The sequence below is a fragment of the Podarcis gaigeae genome, assembly GCF_964106915.1.
Source record: "Podarcis gaigeae genome assembly, chromosome: 2".
Classification (NCBI taxonomy): Eukaryota; Metazoa; Chordata; class Lepidosauria; order Squamata; family Lacertidae; genus Podarcis; species Podarcis gaigeae.
The window spans coordinates 100,953,922-100,971,411 of NC_139679.1; the positions used below are offsets into that span (position 1 = coordinate 100,953,922).

The 17,490-nt window shown below is 44.8% G+C and overlaps 1 protein-coding gene and 1 long non-coding RNA gene across 42 annotated transcripts in view; one reads left to right on the forward strand and one right to left on the reverse strand.

The window, feature by feature from the left end:
- MAGI1 (membrane associated guanylate kinase, WW and PDZ domain containing 1) overlaps positions 1 to 17,490 on the forward strand; it is a 475,361-nt gene that overhangs the window by 235,502 nt on the left and 222,369 nt on the right. For all 41 annotated transcript variants that reach the window (XM_083722580.1, XM_083722597.1, XM_083722572.1 and 38 more), the window contains exon 2: positions 9,772 to 9,888. In XM_083722580.1, the coding sequence (XP_083578706.1) occupies positions 9,772 to 9,888 (117 nt within the window). The remainder of the gene's footprint in view (positions 1 to 9,771; positions 9,889 to 17,490) is intronic.
- LOC310838190 overlaps positions 1 to 17,490 on the reverse strand; it is a 582,108-nt gene that overhangs the window by 136,857 nt on the left and 427,761 nt on the right. The gene's annotated exons all lie outside the window — the stretch shown is intronic.

Here is a 17,490-nt window from a genome sequence, read left to right on the forward strand (position 1 = left end):
ACCCATAACAATAAAGCCCTAAATCTAGCACTGTTTGTTTATTGCATCCTATGAAAACAGAATCTCCCCCACCCCATCCATTTGTCTATAACACACGGCAGTGTTGCAGTTCTGTGCACGCTTACTTGAGAGCAAAGCCTGCTGAACTCTGAAGTAAGCATGCATAAGACTGTGTTGCAGTGCCCATTACAGAGCAATTCTAAATATGGTTTGGGATTGGAGAACCACTACCCTAACCAAAGCCTTGCAGCTTAATATCAGAAGATCCATGGTTTGCTCTGCTGCACGCGCGTGCGCGCACACACAACACACACACACACGACAGTCTGTAGGTAGTCACATTTCCTCTGGCAGCACAAATCAAGGAATTAGAAGTGTGCTGTTAGCATGCCAGACATTCTCCTGGATCTTGGTTTAGGAACTGGGAAAACTGTGTAAGTTCCAGGTCTTACGTGGAATGATGTTATTCAAGCCCTCATTTCCTGGCCTTATTTCTACCTCTTTAAGCACGAGTAGAAAACCAACCGCACTCATGAACATGTTTTTTGAGAATGAATGATGTATGAAATTGTTTTGCTTGCCTTGAATCAAAATAGCTTTTCTAGCTTGTGCTAGCTGGAAGGGGTGTGCGCATGCCCACATTTTATATAAGTGAACTGTCCGCTTCCGTGACATTTTAACTTTGTTCTGTGTTGATGTATTTTGTGTGTGTTGTAACCTGTCCTAAAACAATTCTACGAAGAAGGGGAGAATACGCATCTTTAAAAAATAAATTCAAAATAATGCTGTGTAAGGCGTATCAGAGAAAACCCGGTGCATCTGCTGTGATTCAGATCACACTCCCTGTCCCGACAGAGAGACACAATTCAGAGATGAGAGCAACAGGTTCATTCTGTTATGCAACATTCAAGCCAGCCAGCCAAGCCATAATAATAATAATAATATTAATAAATTATTAGTACCCTGACCATCTGTCTTTGTTTCCCCAGCCACTCTGGGCAGCTCCCCACAGAATTAAAAGCACAATTAAAAACTTCCCCAAACATTCTCACTAACCAGCACGATCTGAACAGAAATTTCTTCCTGATCTTAGATACGGCAGTCACCTAACAGAGCCTTCCCACCCAAGTCCCCTTCATTTTAAAAAAGAAAAAAGAAAGAGAGAAACTGTGCAGACAAGAAGCAGGCCATTCAATACTGTTTTGTTTGTTTTCTTCCCCTTATCTCACTGAGCAGTGTGAAGCTTTGACCTGAAAGCCACAGGGATATTGCAGCCTGTAGACTGGCAGATGTAACATTCCTGACTTACATAAATCACTCTCTTTTGTCACTGCTGGCATAAGGCCAGTGAGTGTTCTAATTATTGAATGGCTTTTATAGCCCCATTACTTATAATCACTTTTGGTCTACAGCTGGGAGGCCAGGATGGAGCAGAGCGAAGTAATATAGCACAAAATGTTACCATTTGTTATCTGCTCCTGGGATTAGGGTTATGCCAGCAACAGGAGTTTAGATGCTTGATGTTGTGTTAATCTTTTTTTTTTTTTTAATGCACCAAAAAACCCCAACATTATTGGACGCTTCTGTTCTGAACAGGGTGACTGCATCTGAGCAGTTATCAATATATGTTGAGTATGATGGGGTTTTGGTTTTTTTGACTGATGGCGGAATATGTGTTTTGATTTTGCTGTATTGGTTGTGTTTGATGGCTACGTTGGCTGCAAACGACCCACCCTGTGATCGTTTTGGTGAAGAGCAGGATATAAATTTCAAAAAACAAATTAAATGGTATGTGCTCACCTGAAGCTTTCCACTTCACAAGGGAGACCATTCTGGGCAGTACCCAACAAATAAAATTCTAAAGGGTGCCATTTGCTCAAGCAGGAACAGCATGTATGAATTTTCCTTTCTGCACCAGAACGTTTGCAGTGGCCTGAATGCTGTACAAATCGCTACTGTGCGACCTCTTAACTCACAGAGGGCCTCATTTCCTATCTGTTCTCTTGCAGGGTTTCCCATTCAGTCCTAATACGGACTCACAGTGGTGATGTTTCTCATTGCCAAGCACCAAGGTGCAATGGCATGTAGAGAGGAGCCCTCCTCAGATTTGGCAGTCATTTCCTCTGGAGTTGTGCAGTTTTCGGTTGGGATGTCTTTATATGAACAAGCATGTCTCGATTAGGTTGTTTTTAAAATTATACATTGGGAGAGTACCTTTTGGGGACATCGGATTTGGAGAAAGCAATGGGGAAATACTGAAGGAAGTAGTCTTCTGGAGTTCTTTTGGACTTTAAAATTCCAAGCAATGTTGTGAAATTATATATGGAAGGTTATTGGGAACCAGTACTGAACCAGTAGGGATGCAGGTGGCGCTGTGGGTTAAAGCCTCAGCGCCTAGGACTTGCCGATCGAAAGGTCGGCGGTTCGAATCCCTGCGGCGGGGTGCGCTCCCGCTGCTCGGTCCCAGCGCCTGCCAACCTAGCAGTTCGAAAGCACCTCCGGGTGCAAGTAGATAAATAGGGACCGCTTACCAGCGGGAAGGTAAACGGCGTTTCCGTGTGCGGCTCTGGCTCGCCAGAGCAGCGATGTCACGCTGGCCACGTGACCTGGAAGTGTCTCCGGACAGCACTGGCCCCTGGCCTCTTGAGTGAGATGGGCGCACAACCCCAGAGTCTGTCAAGACTGGCCCGTACGGGCAGGGGTACCTTTACCTTTACCTTTACTGAACCTTAAGTTCTTGTGTGCATGTGTCAGACAAACATCATTACAGCATCCTATAGTGTCATCTGGTGCTACTTACTTGCATCTAGTGAATAAATGTATACTCAAAAGAAAGCCACACTGAGTTCTGTGGGCCTTACTCCCAGGTAAGCTTGAGTGGGGATGCAGTGTTTTATCTAAGCAGCCAGGGCTCCTTGGGATGACAAGATCTTTTTGCACCAGGTCAGTGAGGACCATTTGCTTTTTAAAATTCTCCCATATATACAGAACTTCCTGTGCGCCTTTCAGACTGTATCTTTAGGTTTCCCCCTCAGTGTCAAATAACTGGGGTGAAATAAGTGTTGTTTATTTTTTATAATACATGGAAGATGAATCTCCCTTGGGAGGTTCTGGACTTTCCTTCCTTCGAGGTTTCTAAGCAGAGGTTGGATGGCCATCTGTCATGGATGCTTTAGCTGAGATTCCTACATTGCAGGGGGTTGCGCTAGAATAGGCTTCCTCAAACTCGGCCCTCCAGCTGTTTTGAGACTACAATTCCCATCATCCCTGACCACTGGTCCTGCTAGCTAGGGATCATGGGAGTTGTAGGCCAGAAACATCTGGAGGGCCGAGGTTGAGGAAGCCTGCACTAGAAAGATGGCCCTTGGGGTCCCTTCCAGTGCCATGATTCTATGTGTTTTTCTGCTTCAACAATATTTCCTATCATTTTATGTAATTGTATTTTGTATAAATTATAAAAATTATAAATGAAATATGTTCTGTTTACAAACAAAACATTTAAATAGCTACCTTTCTACTGGTAGGATGGAGGGGGTATGGGTGTAGACAGAATTTTTGTTGGGGGGGCAGAACCTCAAATTTGTATTGATTTGTATTTTTACTTGGGGGGGGACAACTGCCCCCTCTTGGCTACGCCTATGGGGGACCCAGGAAGGAAACAAGGTCGGAAGGGGGCCATGGTTGGAAAAAGCTTGGGAAACACCGATGCAATGTATTCCAGTTGGGATTAATCTTGAAGTTTGCTGCCTTCTGATTTAGCAGCATCTTCCACTTTTCTTTCAAGAAACATCCCATCTGGAGTGTTGCCAGTGCATGATGTTCTGTATTAGCTTCCAGTAGCCTACTAGATATAATTATAAAGATGCTGGTTTAGACTTACAAAGCCACAAATTGCTTGACCCCTGCAGGACTGCCTCTCTCCATGTGTTCCATTGCACTCTCTCCCTCTCCCTCTCCCTCTCCCTCTCCCTCTCTCTCTCTCCTCCCCCCCCCCTCTCAAAATCCTCTTTCATTAGCTTACATTGTGCAACAAATCTGTGAGTTCCGTTGCGTGAGGTAGGGAGCGTGGCTTGCTCAAGGTAATTAAAACAGATTAATAGTTGAAGAGGCATTTGAGCTTGAGTTCCCTACATTCATACCATTTTCTAGCTTCATCAAGGCAACTATGTAGCACTCAAGTGTACAGTGTATCAGCAGTTAGGAGAAATAGCTTTTCATAAAATGGTTTGAGCCAAATGGATGATTAGGGTTTTTGGTAGTTATCTTTTGCTTTGCATTCTCAGAGGTGTTCAGTCCACCTACACCTAAAAGCATCATCATCATCATCATTTGTTAAGTGTTTGACAAGGTTAGCACGCAAATTTATTACTCTCAATGAATAAGAATAAGAATGTTATTATTTATATGCTGCCCATCTGACTGGGTTGCCGCAAGCATTCTGGGCAACTCCCAATTTCCATAAATGGGGCTGCCTTCAGATGTCTTCTAAAAGTCAAATACCGTATTTTTCGCTCTATAACACGCACCTGACCATAACACGCACACAGTTTTTAGAGGAGGAAAACAAGAAAAAAATATTCTAAACGAAACAGTGGATGTATGATTTTTGTGGTTCATGCTGTGGCCACAGACATGCGATCTGACGGTGAGTTTTGGGTAGCCCAATGCAAAAATCCTGAGGATCCATGTGGATCCGTGCTTTGTAACCACGTTTTAAGTGGGGAGGGAAGGAAAAACACTCAAGGGACAAGGAGCACACGTGGGGGGTGTGGAGAAGGATGCTGCTAATAATGCAGGAGAGGCTCCTCTCCGGCTTTGCTCCTTTAGAACAAGCAGGCTCTGCTTCTCTCCCTCCTCCCCGGCAAGAAAACCACGATAGTAACCACTCTGAGACAAATCAAGAAAAATTGCGACCAACACTCTCCCCCAACAAGCGCAGTGAGGTCAAAACACACACACACATAGAGAGAACTGGCCCTAAAGTCGCAGGGCGCTGGGAGAGCGCAGGGGCGCAGGGAGAGTGAATGGAAGCAAGAGAAGGAGAAGGAGCCCTCACACACACACAGACACACAGTGTCAATCCTAAAGTCGCAGGGGCGTGCAGGGGCGCTGGGAGAGTGAACGGGAAGCAAGAGAAGGAGAACGATGCCTCACACATACACAGACACACAGTGTCAATCCTAAAGTCGCAGGGGCGCGCAGGGGCGCTGGGAGAGTGAACGGGAAGCAAGAGAAGGAGAACGATGCCTCACACAAACACAGACACACAGAGTGTCAATCCTAAAGTCGCAGGGGCACAGGGAGAGTGAAGGGGAAGCAGGAGGAGGAGAACGATAGCTCAAGCACACACACACACACACACACAGCCCCTACAGTGGCTAATCCAAAATCGGGACAGCAAAAAACTGCAGGCAGGGACAGAGAACACGGGGTTGTTTTAAAGCAGCCTACTCCCGCTCTGCTTCTCTCTCTCCTCCCCGGCTCCGCTAGCTGACAGGAGCCGCTTACACCCGCTTTGCTGTTTCAAAGCAAGCCACGGACTGCTCACGACTGCAGCAAATTCCCCCGCCATCTATAGGCATTCGCTCCATAACACGCACAGACATTTTCCCTTACTTTCTAGGAGAAAAAAACTGCGTGTTATGGAGCGAAATTTACGGTAGTTGTTTATTTCCTTGACATCTGATGGTAGGGTGTTCCACAGGGCAGGCGCCACTCCCAAGAAGGCCCTCTGCCTGGTTCCTTGAACCTCATAGTGAGGGAAACACCAGAAGGCCATGGATTCTGGACCACAATGTCCAGGCTGAATGTTTAGTATAGAGACGCTCCTTCAGGTATACAGGGCTGAGACTGACCTAGAATTGTTATTTTACCTTTGACAAAAAACAACAACTATGCATTAACGTTTTAATTCCGGGGGGGGGGGGGGGGTCAGGGAATATGTGCACACATATATTTATTGTATTTGTCACATAGGTTTGTAGACTGCCCATCATCACTTATTATAGTGATCTCAGATTGGTTTCAAGAATGTCCTGAAACAAATAACAGTTACAAAATATACAAGCTGATAAAACAGTGACTGAAACTAATTAAGAAATATAAGTGCCTTGGGCTTTCACCCTCGGGCACAATACTTGATACTCTTGGCTCCAGGAAACCCAAAAGCTTTATTCCATAAGTCAGCACAGAGTCTCAGCATTAGCTCAGAATACTGTACTGCTCAAAGATCCATTTGCAAAGTTCAAAGATGCAGAGCTAGGGTGAGTTAAACCACAGAGCCTAGGACTTGCCGATCAGAAGGTCAGCGGTTCGAATCTCCGCGACGGGGTGAACTCCCGTTGCTTGGTCCCTGCTCCTGCCAACCTAGCAGTTCGAAAGCACGTCAAAGTGCAAGTAGATAAATAGGTTTAAAGATTCCCGCTCCGGCGGGAAGGTAAACAGCGTTTCTGTGCGCTGCTCTGGTTTGCCAGAAGCGGCTTAGTCATGCTGGCCACATGACCCGGAAGCTGTACGCCGGCTCCCTCAGCCAGAAAAGCGAGATGAGCGCCGCAACCCCAGAGTCGGTCATGACTGGACCTAATGGTCAGGGGTCCCTTTACCTTTAAGATGCAGAGCTAGGCATGAGTTTAAGTGCTTCTGCCATGTTGGTGTGGCTGCTGGGGCTGTTTGTGACAGTGCAGACAATCATAATGGGCCCAATTCTCTTGACTTTCCCTTCTCCTCCAGTTCTCCAGGCTCTGCCAATTCGCCAACTGCCTCTTCAGCTACCCTGAAAAACCCATTCTTCGGAGGTGGGATAGGACTCAACCAACTCCTCCTCCCTTGCTGGAATGTCTGACTATGGCAGGCTGGAAATAGATAACCTTCTCTATCATTTTTGTATGATTCTGTGCTTTTTATTCTGTGGCTTCTGGGTGGCTTCATTTTTCAGTAGAATTTTGTCCTGCAGCCTTCAATGCCATTTGGCATCGTGGCGGCATATAAATCTTTAAACCAATTAAATCATAGAATCTGTCCATAACCTTCAGTTGGAGATGATTCAAACTGCTACTGGAAAGTAGTTTATTGCAACGACAGGATTGAAAGGAGGGTTCAGACTGGAAACTGCTGCTCAACGTATATAGGCTTAGGGCTTCAGTGCTTGCAATCTGACCATTCACTGTGCTGAGTTCATTATGGTTCTGGAATGTAGAATCATAGAATAGCAGACCTGGAAGGGACCATGAGGGCCATCTAGTCCAACTCCCTGCATTGCAGGGATATTTTGCCAAATGTAGGACTCAAATCCATGGCCCTGAGATTAAGAGTCTTATGTTCTCATGCTCTACTGACTGAGTTCCTCTCATTTGCTTGTGAGGAGGCGCTTGTCAGCTAGGGAATTTACAGTGCCAGTGCAGCGTTAGTGGCATGTTGTTCTGTTATGAGAAGACCCAGGTGTCTTCTGCCCATAGCCACAGAGGAGCCACTCTTCTGTAATGTTATCCTGTGCTTCTGGGAGCAGTATGTGAATGGTGGAATCATGTGAGTCTTTCCTAAACAATGGAAAGGCCCAAGCAGTGTGCCATAGCCACATATTTACGTCTTTTACTGAAAACCCACAGTGGGAAAGTATGTCATCAACAGATAGCTCAGTTGATAGCTCAGATAGCTCAGAGTCAACAGATAGCTCAGACTCTTAACCTCAGGGTCATGGGTTTGAGCCCCACGTTGGACAAAAAGATTCCTGCATTTCAGGGGGTTGGACTAGATCAAGGTTTCCCAAACTTAGGGTTCTTGGACTACAATTCCCATCATCCCTGACCATTGGTCCTGCTACCTAGGGATGATGGGAATTGTAGTCCCCCCCCCAAAAAAACAGCTGGAGACCCAACTCTGGGAAACCCTGGACTAGAAAATCATTGTGGTCCCTTCCAACTCTACAATTCCATGAAAGGTAGCTCCCATGTGAATGTGACGGGGGGGGGGGAGGAGGGCACCCCGGTCCATTTAAGGCAAAGCAAATGTACTTATTTTCACTGGAAAACTCTTGGAGCACGTACAGTGAAACTGGAATGGGGGTGGCGGTGGGATTTGCAAAGGTATCTTAAATCCTGTGGGAGTTTGCGTTAGTGGAACAATTTCATTTCATTTTAATTATTTCGCGTGCCTGGAGAATGAATTTGCTGGGCCCTTGTGGGACTCTTGGAAGTGTAAAAATAGATGAGTATGTGACAAAGAGAAGTGTTGCTTAATTGTTCCCCCTCCCCCCTTTTTTTTTGGGGGGGGGAATTGACTGATCCCATGCCCTGCTAGGAGCTCATTAGTGGGAATTCAACAGGACTAATAAAAATGTCTTTTTCGCAAATCCCAGAACAGTGATTAGTCCTGGAAGTCTCTAATGGAGTTCTGTTCCTATAGAAAAACTTAGAAGATCCTTGATTATTTTTTTTAATTAAGTGTTTCAAATTCATATTTTTAACTACAGCACATTAAGTCCCTGCTGGTCTATGACCAAAATAACTAATGAGTACATTTATTGATGTATATGATTATGAACATAGAAGAAGAAGCTATATGTGATTTATATCCTGCATAAATTGTGTGTGCTGATACTGCACAATTTCGCCTTTGAATATTTCACCTACTTGTACAAACATCTCATGACACGGTAATATATTTGACTTAAAAGAAACCTATACATCCTTCTTGGTCAACAGAAAAACCGAGATGCAATTGCAGCTTAGATATTGGGGACTATTAAATCAAGAAACCCATTGCCTGGTTAAGATACCGTTAATATGTGCAGGTTGTTATTAGTTTAGCAGACTGGTGTTGGAAACGACTTGTTATGTTACTGTTTAAACCCACTGGGTAGATTTGGTCATAATGGGTGGTATTCAGCTAAGTTTAGACCCACTGAAATTAATGAACATGACTAAACTAGGGTCATTGATTTCAGTAGGTCTCCCTGAGTAGAACTTAGCGGTTTAGTGTACACGTTTGTGTACACCTAAGTGTACACCTTTGCCATTCCTCTTTCATTTGTGTCCTGGTTTTGGTGCTTTGTTCTTCGTTCGTTTACACCAGAGTTTTGTCTCAAATGGGGAGCTCTGGCTTAATAACTGCTTATCATCTACAGTGTTTCCCAACCTTGCATCTCAGGCAGTTTTTGGACTACTGTTCATATCATCCCTGACCACTGGTCTTGCTAGCCTGGGATGATGGGAGTTGTAGTCCAAAAACAGCTGGAGACCCAAGTTTGGGAAACACACATCTAGGATTTGAAACTCAGAGGCCTGTCTAAGTTACATTAGTGAATGTTTAGACTTTACCCAGACCTAATTGCTGTGGAGGTTGCAAATGTTAGTTTGAGTATTTCCCAACTAAAGACCAGGCAGCTCTGCTATGCTAATCTGTGTGTCCAGCCTTCCTTTTTACCCAAGCCTTGGGCTTTGTAGAAGAAGAAAAGCTCTCCCTTTTAAAATATTTTTCCCCATCATCATTTTGTCTATGTCATTTTTCTCCCAGTGCAGAAAAAATATGTGCTATTGCCAGGAGAGAGGGTGATAATCCCTTTAGCACCAGCAGGAAGGAAGAAGGGTTGTAAAGCCAGGGAGATTTCATGTTTGCAGCAAGTTATTTTTGGTAATTAGCCATTTACAGAAAACGCACATGAAAGCGGCATACCATAATTCAGAGGAACTGCAGATTGCAGGTCTAATGTTAGCTAGAGCTGGCAATGTTAATCCCTTCTCTGCTCAATTTGTGATTGCTTTCTTTTTCTTGCAGGAAGTCGTCTGAACAAAGATCTGAGACATTATCTCAACCAGAGGTTTCAGAAAGGATCTCCAGATCACGAGCTGCAACAGACTATTAGAGATAACCTTTATCGCCACGCTGTGCCTTGTAAGTAGCTAACAATTTACCTAGTGAATTTAGTATAATAAAATCAAAAATAAAACAAACAACCTTTGGTGCTAACTTTTTGATGACAGCCAATGGGGCTGTTGTGTGGAGACCTGGGTTTTTTTGTTTAATTTTCTTACTAGGAGGAGATGCTTGCTCCCGGTGGTGGTTGAGAAAATGCTGGATTTGCTTTGTCACCAGTTGCACAGAGTGCTTGGATGGAGAAGGTTAAGAAATTAAGGAGCAACAGCCTAGTGGTTAAAGCACATGGTTGGCCTATAGGAGGTCCCAAATTAAATCCCTGACATCACCTGTTTAAAAGATCAAGTACCAGGTGATGAGAAGGACCTTTGCCTTAAACCATGGAAGGCTACTGATGACAGTGGGCTAGATGGAACAATTACCTGGCCCAATATTTGGCAGCTTCAAATGTTCCATGGTGAATGTGGATCAATGAAGAGAGCTTCATAAGTTCCTGTTAACAATATGAAAAATGTTGGTTTTGACCTAAAAGCTGTCTTTGACTCAAAAGCCGCCTTTCACCCCAAACCAACAATTTGATTAGTTTCTCCCCCAATATACCGTATTTTTCGCCCTATAGGACACACTTTTTCCCCTCCAAAAATGAAGGGGAAATGTGTGTGCGTCCTATGGGGCGAATGCAGGCTTTCGCTGAAGCCTGGAGAGCGAGAGGCGTCGGTGCGCAGGCTTCAGGAGAGCCCCAGCGCCAGCCCCGCAAGCTCGGGGGACAGCGGGGAGGCGGAACGCCTCCATCCCACTGTCTCCCGATGTGGTTTGGAGGCTGACGGCGGGGAGACGCGTGCTTCTCCCCGCCACCAGCCCCGCAAGCTCCGGGGACAGCGGGGAGGCACAGCGCGCCATCCCACTGTCCCCTGACCTGGCCTGAAGGCTGGCGGCGGGGAGAAGAGCGCTTCTCCCCGCTGCCGCCCCACAAGCGCCTGGGGGGGAAATAATTTTTTTTTCTTTATTTCCCCCCCAAAAAACCAGGTGCGTCCTATGGGGCAAAAAATACGGTACTTGGATATCTGTGGAGGGCCCTTCACTTTGAACAGGAAAAAAAAATGTATAAAGGCAGGATCACTGCCCTGCAAGTTGGAAGCTTCTCAATACTTAATCCTGACTCTTTTGCAAAGCGTTGTATCGCCTTTCTCTTGACAGGCCAGCTTTTACAGAGTTGGTGTTAAACTTTAGTCCGTCTTCCTGACGTTTCCTTACCTGCTAATGTTCATGTTTTATGTGATCTTTCAAACAGCTTAAAAGCCGCTTCTGGAAATGTTGCAGAATCTAGCATAGGTTTAGTGCTCATCTCTGTTTTAATTGTTTCCAGAAAAAGACAAATCCGTTTGCAACCTTGTCAACTCAGAAAAATGCAGGAGTTTTGTGTTGTAACTTTCCCACAGTTTTCATGATCTGCCGTCCATGTGACACAGTTTGGGGTGGTATCCTGGCATACAGTTCTTTCCTACCCTTTAAAATTCAGCATGGCATGGTAGTACAGTGGTACCTTGGGTTACGAACTTAGTTTGTTCCGGGGGTCCGTTCTTAACCCGAAACTGTTCTTACCCTGAGGTGCATTTTCGCTAATGGGGCCTGCTGCTGCGTTGCCGGCGCACGATTTCCGTTCTCATCCTGAGGCAAAGTTTGTAACCCAAGGTACCACTTCCGGGTTAGTGGAGTTTGTAACCCGAAGCATTTGTAACCCAAGGTGTTTGTAACCCAATGTACCACTGTATATTGATTTAAAAGGCACCAACAGGTACTGCAATGTAGAAAGAATGTTATAAGGGGGGAAAAACCCCACACCTGAATGCAGCCATATTACGTGCACAGACAGAATGACCTATGTTCCCACAATGCAACTTGCTCACCCTTTCCTTCCCTCACGTGCCTCTGTACCCACCAAATCTGCTCCAGAGGGAGCCCCCAGAGTACCGTATTTTTCCATGTATAACATGCCCCCTATTTGGGGGGACTCCAAATTTAAAAAATGGGGGGGGGGATTGCTCAGACTTCTTCAGCTTTTTTGGGCGGGGGGGGAGATTGCCCAGGGTTGTTGAGCTTTTGGGGGAGGGATTGCCGAAAATCGCTCACCCACACACCTCGTCAAAGCAACCAATCATTGGTCCGCTCGCCGCCGGCAGCCACCAATCGCCCGCCCAATTGCCGCAGCGACAGCCAATCGACACCAACCCTTGACGCAGCCACCAATCTCCCACCCAATCACCACTGAGAGCCAGTGTGGTGTAGTGGTTAAGAGCGGTAGTCTTGCAATCTGGGGAACCAGGTTCGCGTCTCCGCTCCTCCACATGCAGCTGCTGGGAGACCTTGGGCCAGTCACACTTCTCTGAAGTCTCTCAGCCCCACTCACCTCACAGAGTGTTTGTTGTGGGGGAGGAAGGGAAAGGAGAATGTTAGCCGCTTTGAGACTCCTTAAAGGGAGTGAAAGGCGGGATATCAAATCCAAACTCTTCTTCTTCTTCTACTGGCAATCTCCTGCTCGCCGCACCAACCAATCCCCAGTCCACCCTATGCACTATCCGTGTATAAAACAGCCCCCAATTTTTCACATTATTTTATAATTCAAAAACCTCGGCTTATACACGGGAAAGTACGGTATATTTTGGGGAGTGCATCAAAGAGGGGAGACAGAAAAAGGAGCAGAATTCCAGTGCATGAAGAGAAGCACTCCACTTGTGCAATTACTTTATAAAAACTTGTTACATGCTTCAGGCTTTTATGTGAATTGGGTATTTTTATCGTATTCTAAATGTGTTACTTTCCTTACACCTTTTTAAAGGCAACGTGGGCTACATATTTTTTTAAAAAGCAAGATGCTGAATTGTTTTCATGTGGTCAGCTGTACTTGGTGTCAGATTTTGAGGGTCTGAAGAACTTTCTCTATAGGGAGCCACGTGCCCTTTGAACCCCCTGTAACTGCAGCTTGTTGCCACCGACTTTCTTGCTGCATCATCTTCCTCTTCTTTACAGTTCCAGTTTCAGAAACGACGAATAAAGCAAAACGAGCCTAAGTTCTGTTGGAGCATTTTTCTGCGTTGCCAAGGTTACGTTTTGAAATGCTCTCGACTTGAATCTTTTCTCTGATTTATTGGACTTGACTGTGAGCTAAACTACTTTGCTTGCTTTTTAATCTCACCCAAGGCCTTGATTATAGAATCGGGTGTGTATTTGGGGGGAGGGGGTGTTTAGCAGGGAGATGCTTTTTTTTTAATATACATTTTGCAATTCTATTTTTAATGAAAGGAAAGGGAGTGGTGACACTGCGAATGGGAGACAATTCTCTTCTTGCATTAAAATGAACATCTATATTCATGCCTCGCAATTATATAACCGACAGACAAACCTAGAAGGGGGAGTTGGTTGTTATGCAATACTTACCTTTGTAGAGCAGTTAGCTGAATAGCATTCTCTCCTCTCCGCCTCCCCCTCCGCCCTGGCGGTTTTTTCTGCAAAGGAGCTTTCCTATGGGCTTTGGATGTGATAAAAATGTGCAGGCTTGAAACTGAATGAAGCTACTGTATGTATGGCTGTTTGGTGCTTGGAAGTGGTGAAGTGGGGGAGGGCAGGGGGAGGGAGGAGATTTTTCCAGGGCTGAAGATTAATCTGGCTGCTGCATACTAATATTTTTTTATTCCTCGATGCACGTGATGAGAAAATCCAGTGCTCTGGGCCAATCTCTGTTGCTAATGGATTATGAAGTCTTGTATTTTGAAAATGGAATTCCCTGCTGATTATGTGGTAAACATGTTAAAGGCTCACAAGGTCACTCAAACTGAGCATGCCTTGACTGCCTGCTGATCCTTATTGCTGAACGGACGACTAATGGCCCAAAATGCGTAAAATGGGTCCTTTCCTCTACGTCCACCCCCCCCAGTCATTTGAAATCCTCAAAATTCGGCTCTAAGTAGTGCAGTTACATTGCAAAAACAAACTAAATCACAAATCAATAAAATCACATGTGTAGCAGGGGAGAAGGGCTGGCTGACCACCACAGAAATGCTCTTGGAACAATAGCCGTTTTCAAAATGTGCAGCTCACGGCATTGATCAACAACCCCCGCTGCCTCTTTCTGAATTAGGAAGGAGCCGCCATACTTAAGAAAAACAGCCACGGCCAAGACTGAGCAGCCACAGGCAGCTTTACAGTTCTTGCAGTGATCAATTGGCTTTCTTTAGCTGTGGTAGAGGAGCAGTCTAATAGCCGGCCTAGCTTGATATATTCCAGCCTTTAAAAACTGCTCCCAGAACTTACAAAGAAAAATGCAGCAAAATCAACTAGTTCTTTTTTTTAAATGCAGCTGAGTTGCATCTCTAGATCTGGGGAAATGACTTAAAAGCATATGTTACTGTGTTTAAATCAAGTGTGAAAAATGGCAAAGGAAAGACAAACGGGCACTTTCTTAAACAAGGCGATACCACACCAGCCTATCTGCAGTTAAGCCCCAAATGAGGTGTTGTTTTGTTGCTAAGGTGTAGAAGAGCTTATACAGTGGTACCTTGGGTTAAGAACTTAATTCGTTCTGGAGGTCCGTTCTTAACCTGAAACTGTTCTTAACCTGAGACACCACTTTAGCTAATGGGGCCTACCGCTGCTGCTGCACAGCCACCACACAATTTCTGTTCTTATCCTGAAGCAAAGTTCTTAACCCGAGGTACTATTTCTGGGTTAGCGGAGTCTGTAACCTGAAGCGTCTGTAACCTGAAGCGTCTGTAACCCGAGGTACCACTGTAGATTCACCTGTGTTGCCATTTTGCAATCTGACTGAGGGCACGAAACAGAAGACCCTTTTAGTACAGATTCTCTCACGCAGGTGCTGCTAGATTTTCATTATATTGGTTTTATTAGATTTGTGTACTCAATTTTTGACTCCAATGAGTGAGAAATTATCCAAAGGAGTGAAAATGGTGAGAGGTGGTACTTAGGGTGATCTAAATGTAGGGGAAATAGAAAAGGTTAAAAACAGAGGGATTCTAGTGGAAAGTCGAAAACAGAAGTAAAGAGAACTGCAGTGGAGTGGAAGAGTGAACTTAGTGTGCAATGGATAGATAAATATAGATACAGTGGTACCTCGGGTTACAGACGCTTCAGGTTACAGACTCTGCTAACCCAGAAATAATACCTCGGGTTAAGAACTTTGCTTCAGGATGAGAACAGAAATTGTGTGGCAGCGGTGCAGTGGCAACAGGAGGCCCCATTAGCTAAAGTGGTACCTCAGGTTAAGAACAGTTTCTGATTAAGGATGGACCTCCAGAACGAATTAAGTTCTTCACCTGAGGTACCACTGTAAAAGCCTTACTGGAGAAGTGTCTGTAGGATCAGACTGCATCTAGGCCAGTGGTGAGCCTATTATTTATTTGAGACTATTCAGATTTCCAGTATGCATATTCTATGCAGATAGATTCCTCTGCTTTCCAAGTGGTGTCGTGTGCAGTGAAATCCAACATGGTGGTTCCCATAGGAAGGCTGTATGCTCAGATGAACTCTGGGTACCATTATAATCTCTGTCGTTGGTAGCATCTTAAAAAGCAGAGACATCACCTTGCCAACAAAGGTCCGTATAGTTAAAGCTATGGTTTTCCCAGTAGTGATGTATGGAAGTGAGAGCTGGACCATAAAGAAGACTGATCGCCAAAGAATTGATGCTTTTGAATTATGGTGCTGGAGGAGACTCTTGAGAGTCCCATGGACTGCAAGAAGTTCAAACCTATCCATTCTTAAGGAAATCAGCCCTGAGTGCTCACTGGAAGAGGACGAGATGGTTGGACAGTGTTCTCGAAGCTACCAGCATGAGTCTGACCAAACTGTGGGAGGCAGGGGAAGACAGAAGTGCCTGGTGTGCTCTGGTCCATGGGGTCACGAAGAGTTGGACACGACTGAACGACTAAACAACAACAACAACAAAGTTTCCCTAAAATGCTTGCTGCATTTCTATCAATTTGTGCTGCAGCACTGAGCTAAAACTGGTTCATAAGTTCAAAATATGAACTACTTTCTTTCTTTTTTGAAAATAAGAATCTTTATAAGTTTTATATCCTGTTGGTTTCACCCAACTATTTGTTTTTGCCTTTAGCAGCCACCCACATTATATTTTTCAGCCTAGCAAACCATTTCAGGTTTAATTTTTTGTTATGTTTTGGGGGAGGGGGAAACCCATCTGCTGACCAGCATCATTGAAGAGCGGCTTCAAAGTGGCCAGAGATTAAGAGAATACAAGAAAAATCAGAGCGAACACTTCCCTGAAGTTCATCTCGAAAGTTTTTTCTTTATCACTTGCCAGGCAGTGTTCCAGTAAGTAGTGTGGGAAGATGGCTGATGGTTTTGGATGCCTTTGTTTCTTTATTAATTCCCAGTGCTCTTCAGTTTGCTCCCATAATTACGACACGCAAAGGGCTTCCAAAGGGCTTTGTCCTCATTGTAAGGAATCTGCAGTGGGTATTCAAGTGGTCCTAAAAGGTATTGAGACTTGAAAGCCGGTGGCCAAGAGGGAAGAAATTGCAGCTTAATGCTGAGTTATTAGTGCTCTTTACAATCTCAGACCTAAGAAAGATATGCATCTCAAATATAATATTCCGTCAGCAGAAAACAGTGGCATGCTCTCTCGATTGAATTCTAAGCACCAAGAGGGAGTGATAGCTTTTTTTTCTTTTTTAGCTGTCTCCCAAAGCCTAATCATGGAGTTCCATCAAGGGAACATGGAATGGATCAGCATGTTTTTACATGAGTAGAATGTGTCCTTTTATTTAAAATGCATCTCTGGGTTATTTGTGAGGCCTGCCTGGTGTTTTTACATGAGTTGAATGTGTGCTTTTATTTAAAATGCATCTCTGGGTTATTTGTGGGGCATAGGAATTTGTTCATTTTTTTCCTTCAAAATATAGTCCGGCCCACCACATGGTCTGCGGGATGGTGGACTGGCCCACGGCTGAAAAAGGTTGCTGGGTTAAAGCTTCATATAGCCATCTGGGGGGAAAGTTTTTTTATGAGATGGAGCTCAGGAGCAGTTTAGAAGTAAAAGAAAGTATGATAGCTTAGCAAAGATCAACAGCTGGTGATGGACCCTTTTATGCAGCTGGTTTCCAGTGTTGTCATGCTGTTTGCCTTCCAAAAACTTATACCTCTCCCTCCACAAACACCTACCTCTGCATCTTCTCCCATAGCTTATGTTAGCTTGGATACAGCCATACCTTGGAATTCAAATGCCTTGTGAGTCAAATGTTTTGGCTCCTGAACACCGCAAACCCGGAAGTGAATGTTCCGGTTTGCAAACGTTTTTTTTGGAACCCGAACATCCAATGCGGGTTCCACAGGTTCCTACAGCCAATCGGAAGCCGCGCCTTAGTTTCTGAACGTTTTGGAAATCAAACGGACTTCCAGAACGGATTCCATTCGACTTCCAAGGTACCACTATAATGTATTTCCATAGTTCCATACTATAGTTAGCCCCATTGATCTCATCGGAACCCGATGTCACATCAAAATACTTAGAGCTGAACTTTAGTCAATGTATCCAAACAGGATTTGGGTGGGAGAGTGGTTTCTGCACACCACATCCAAAACCCAGTG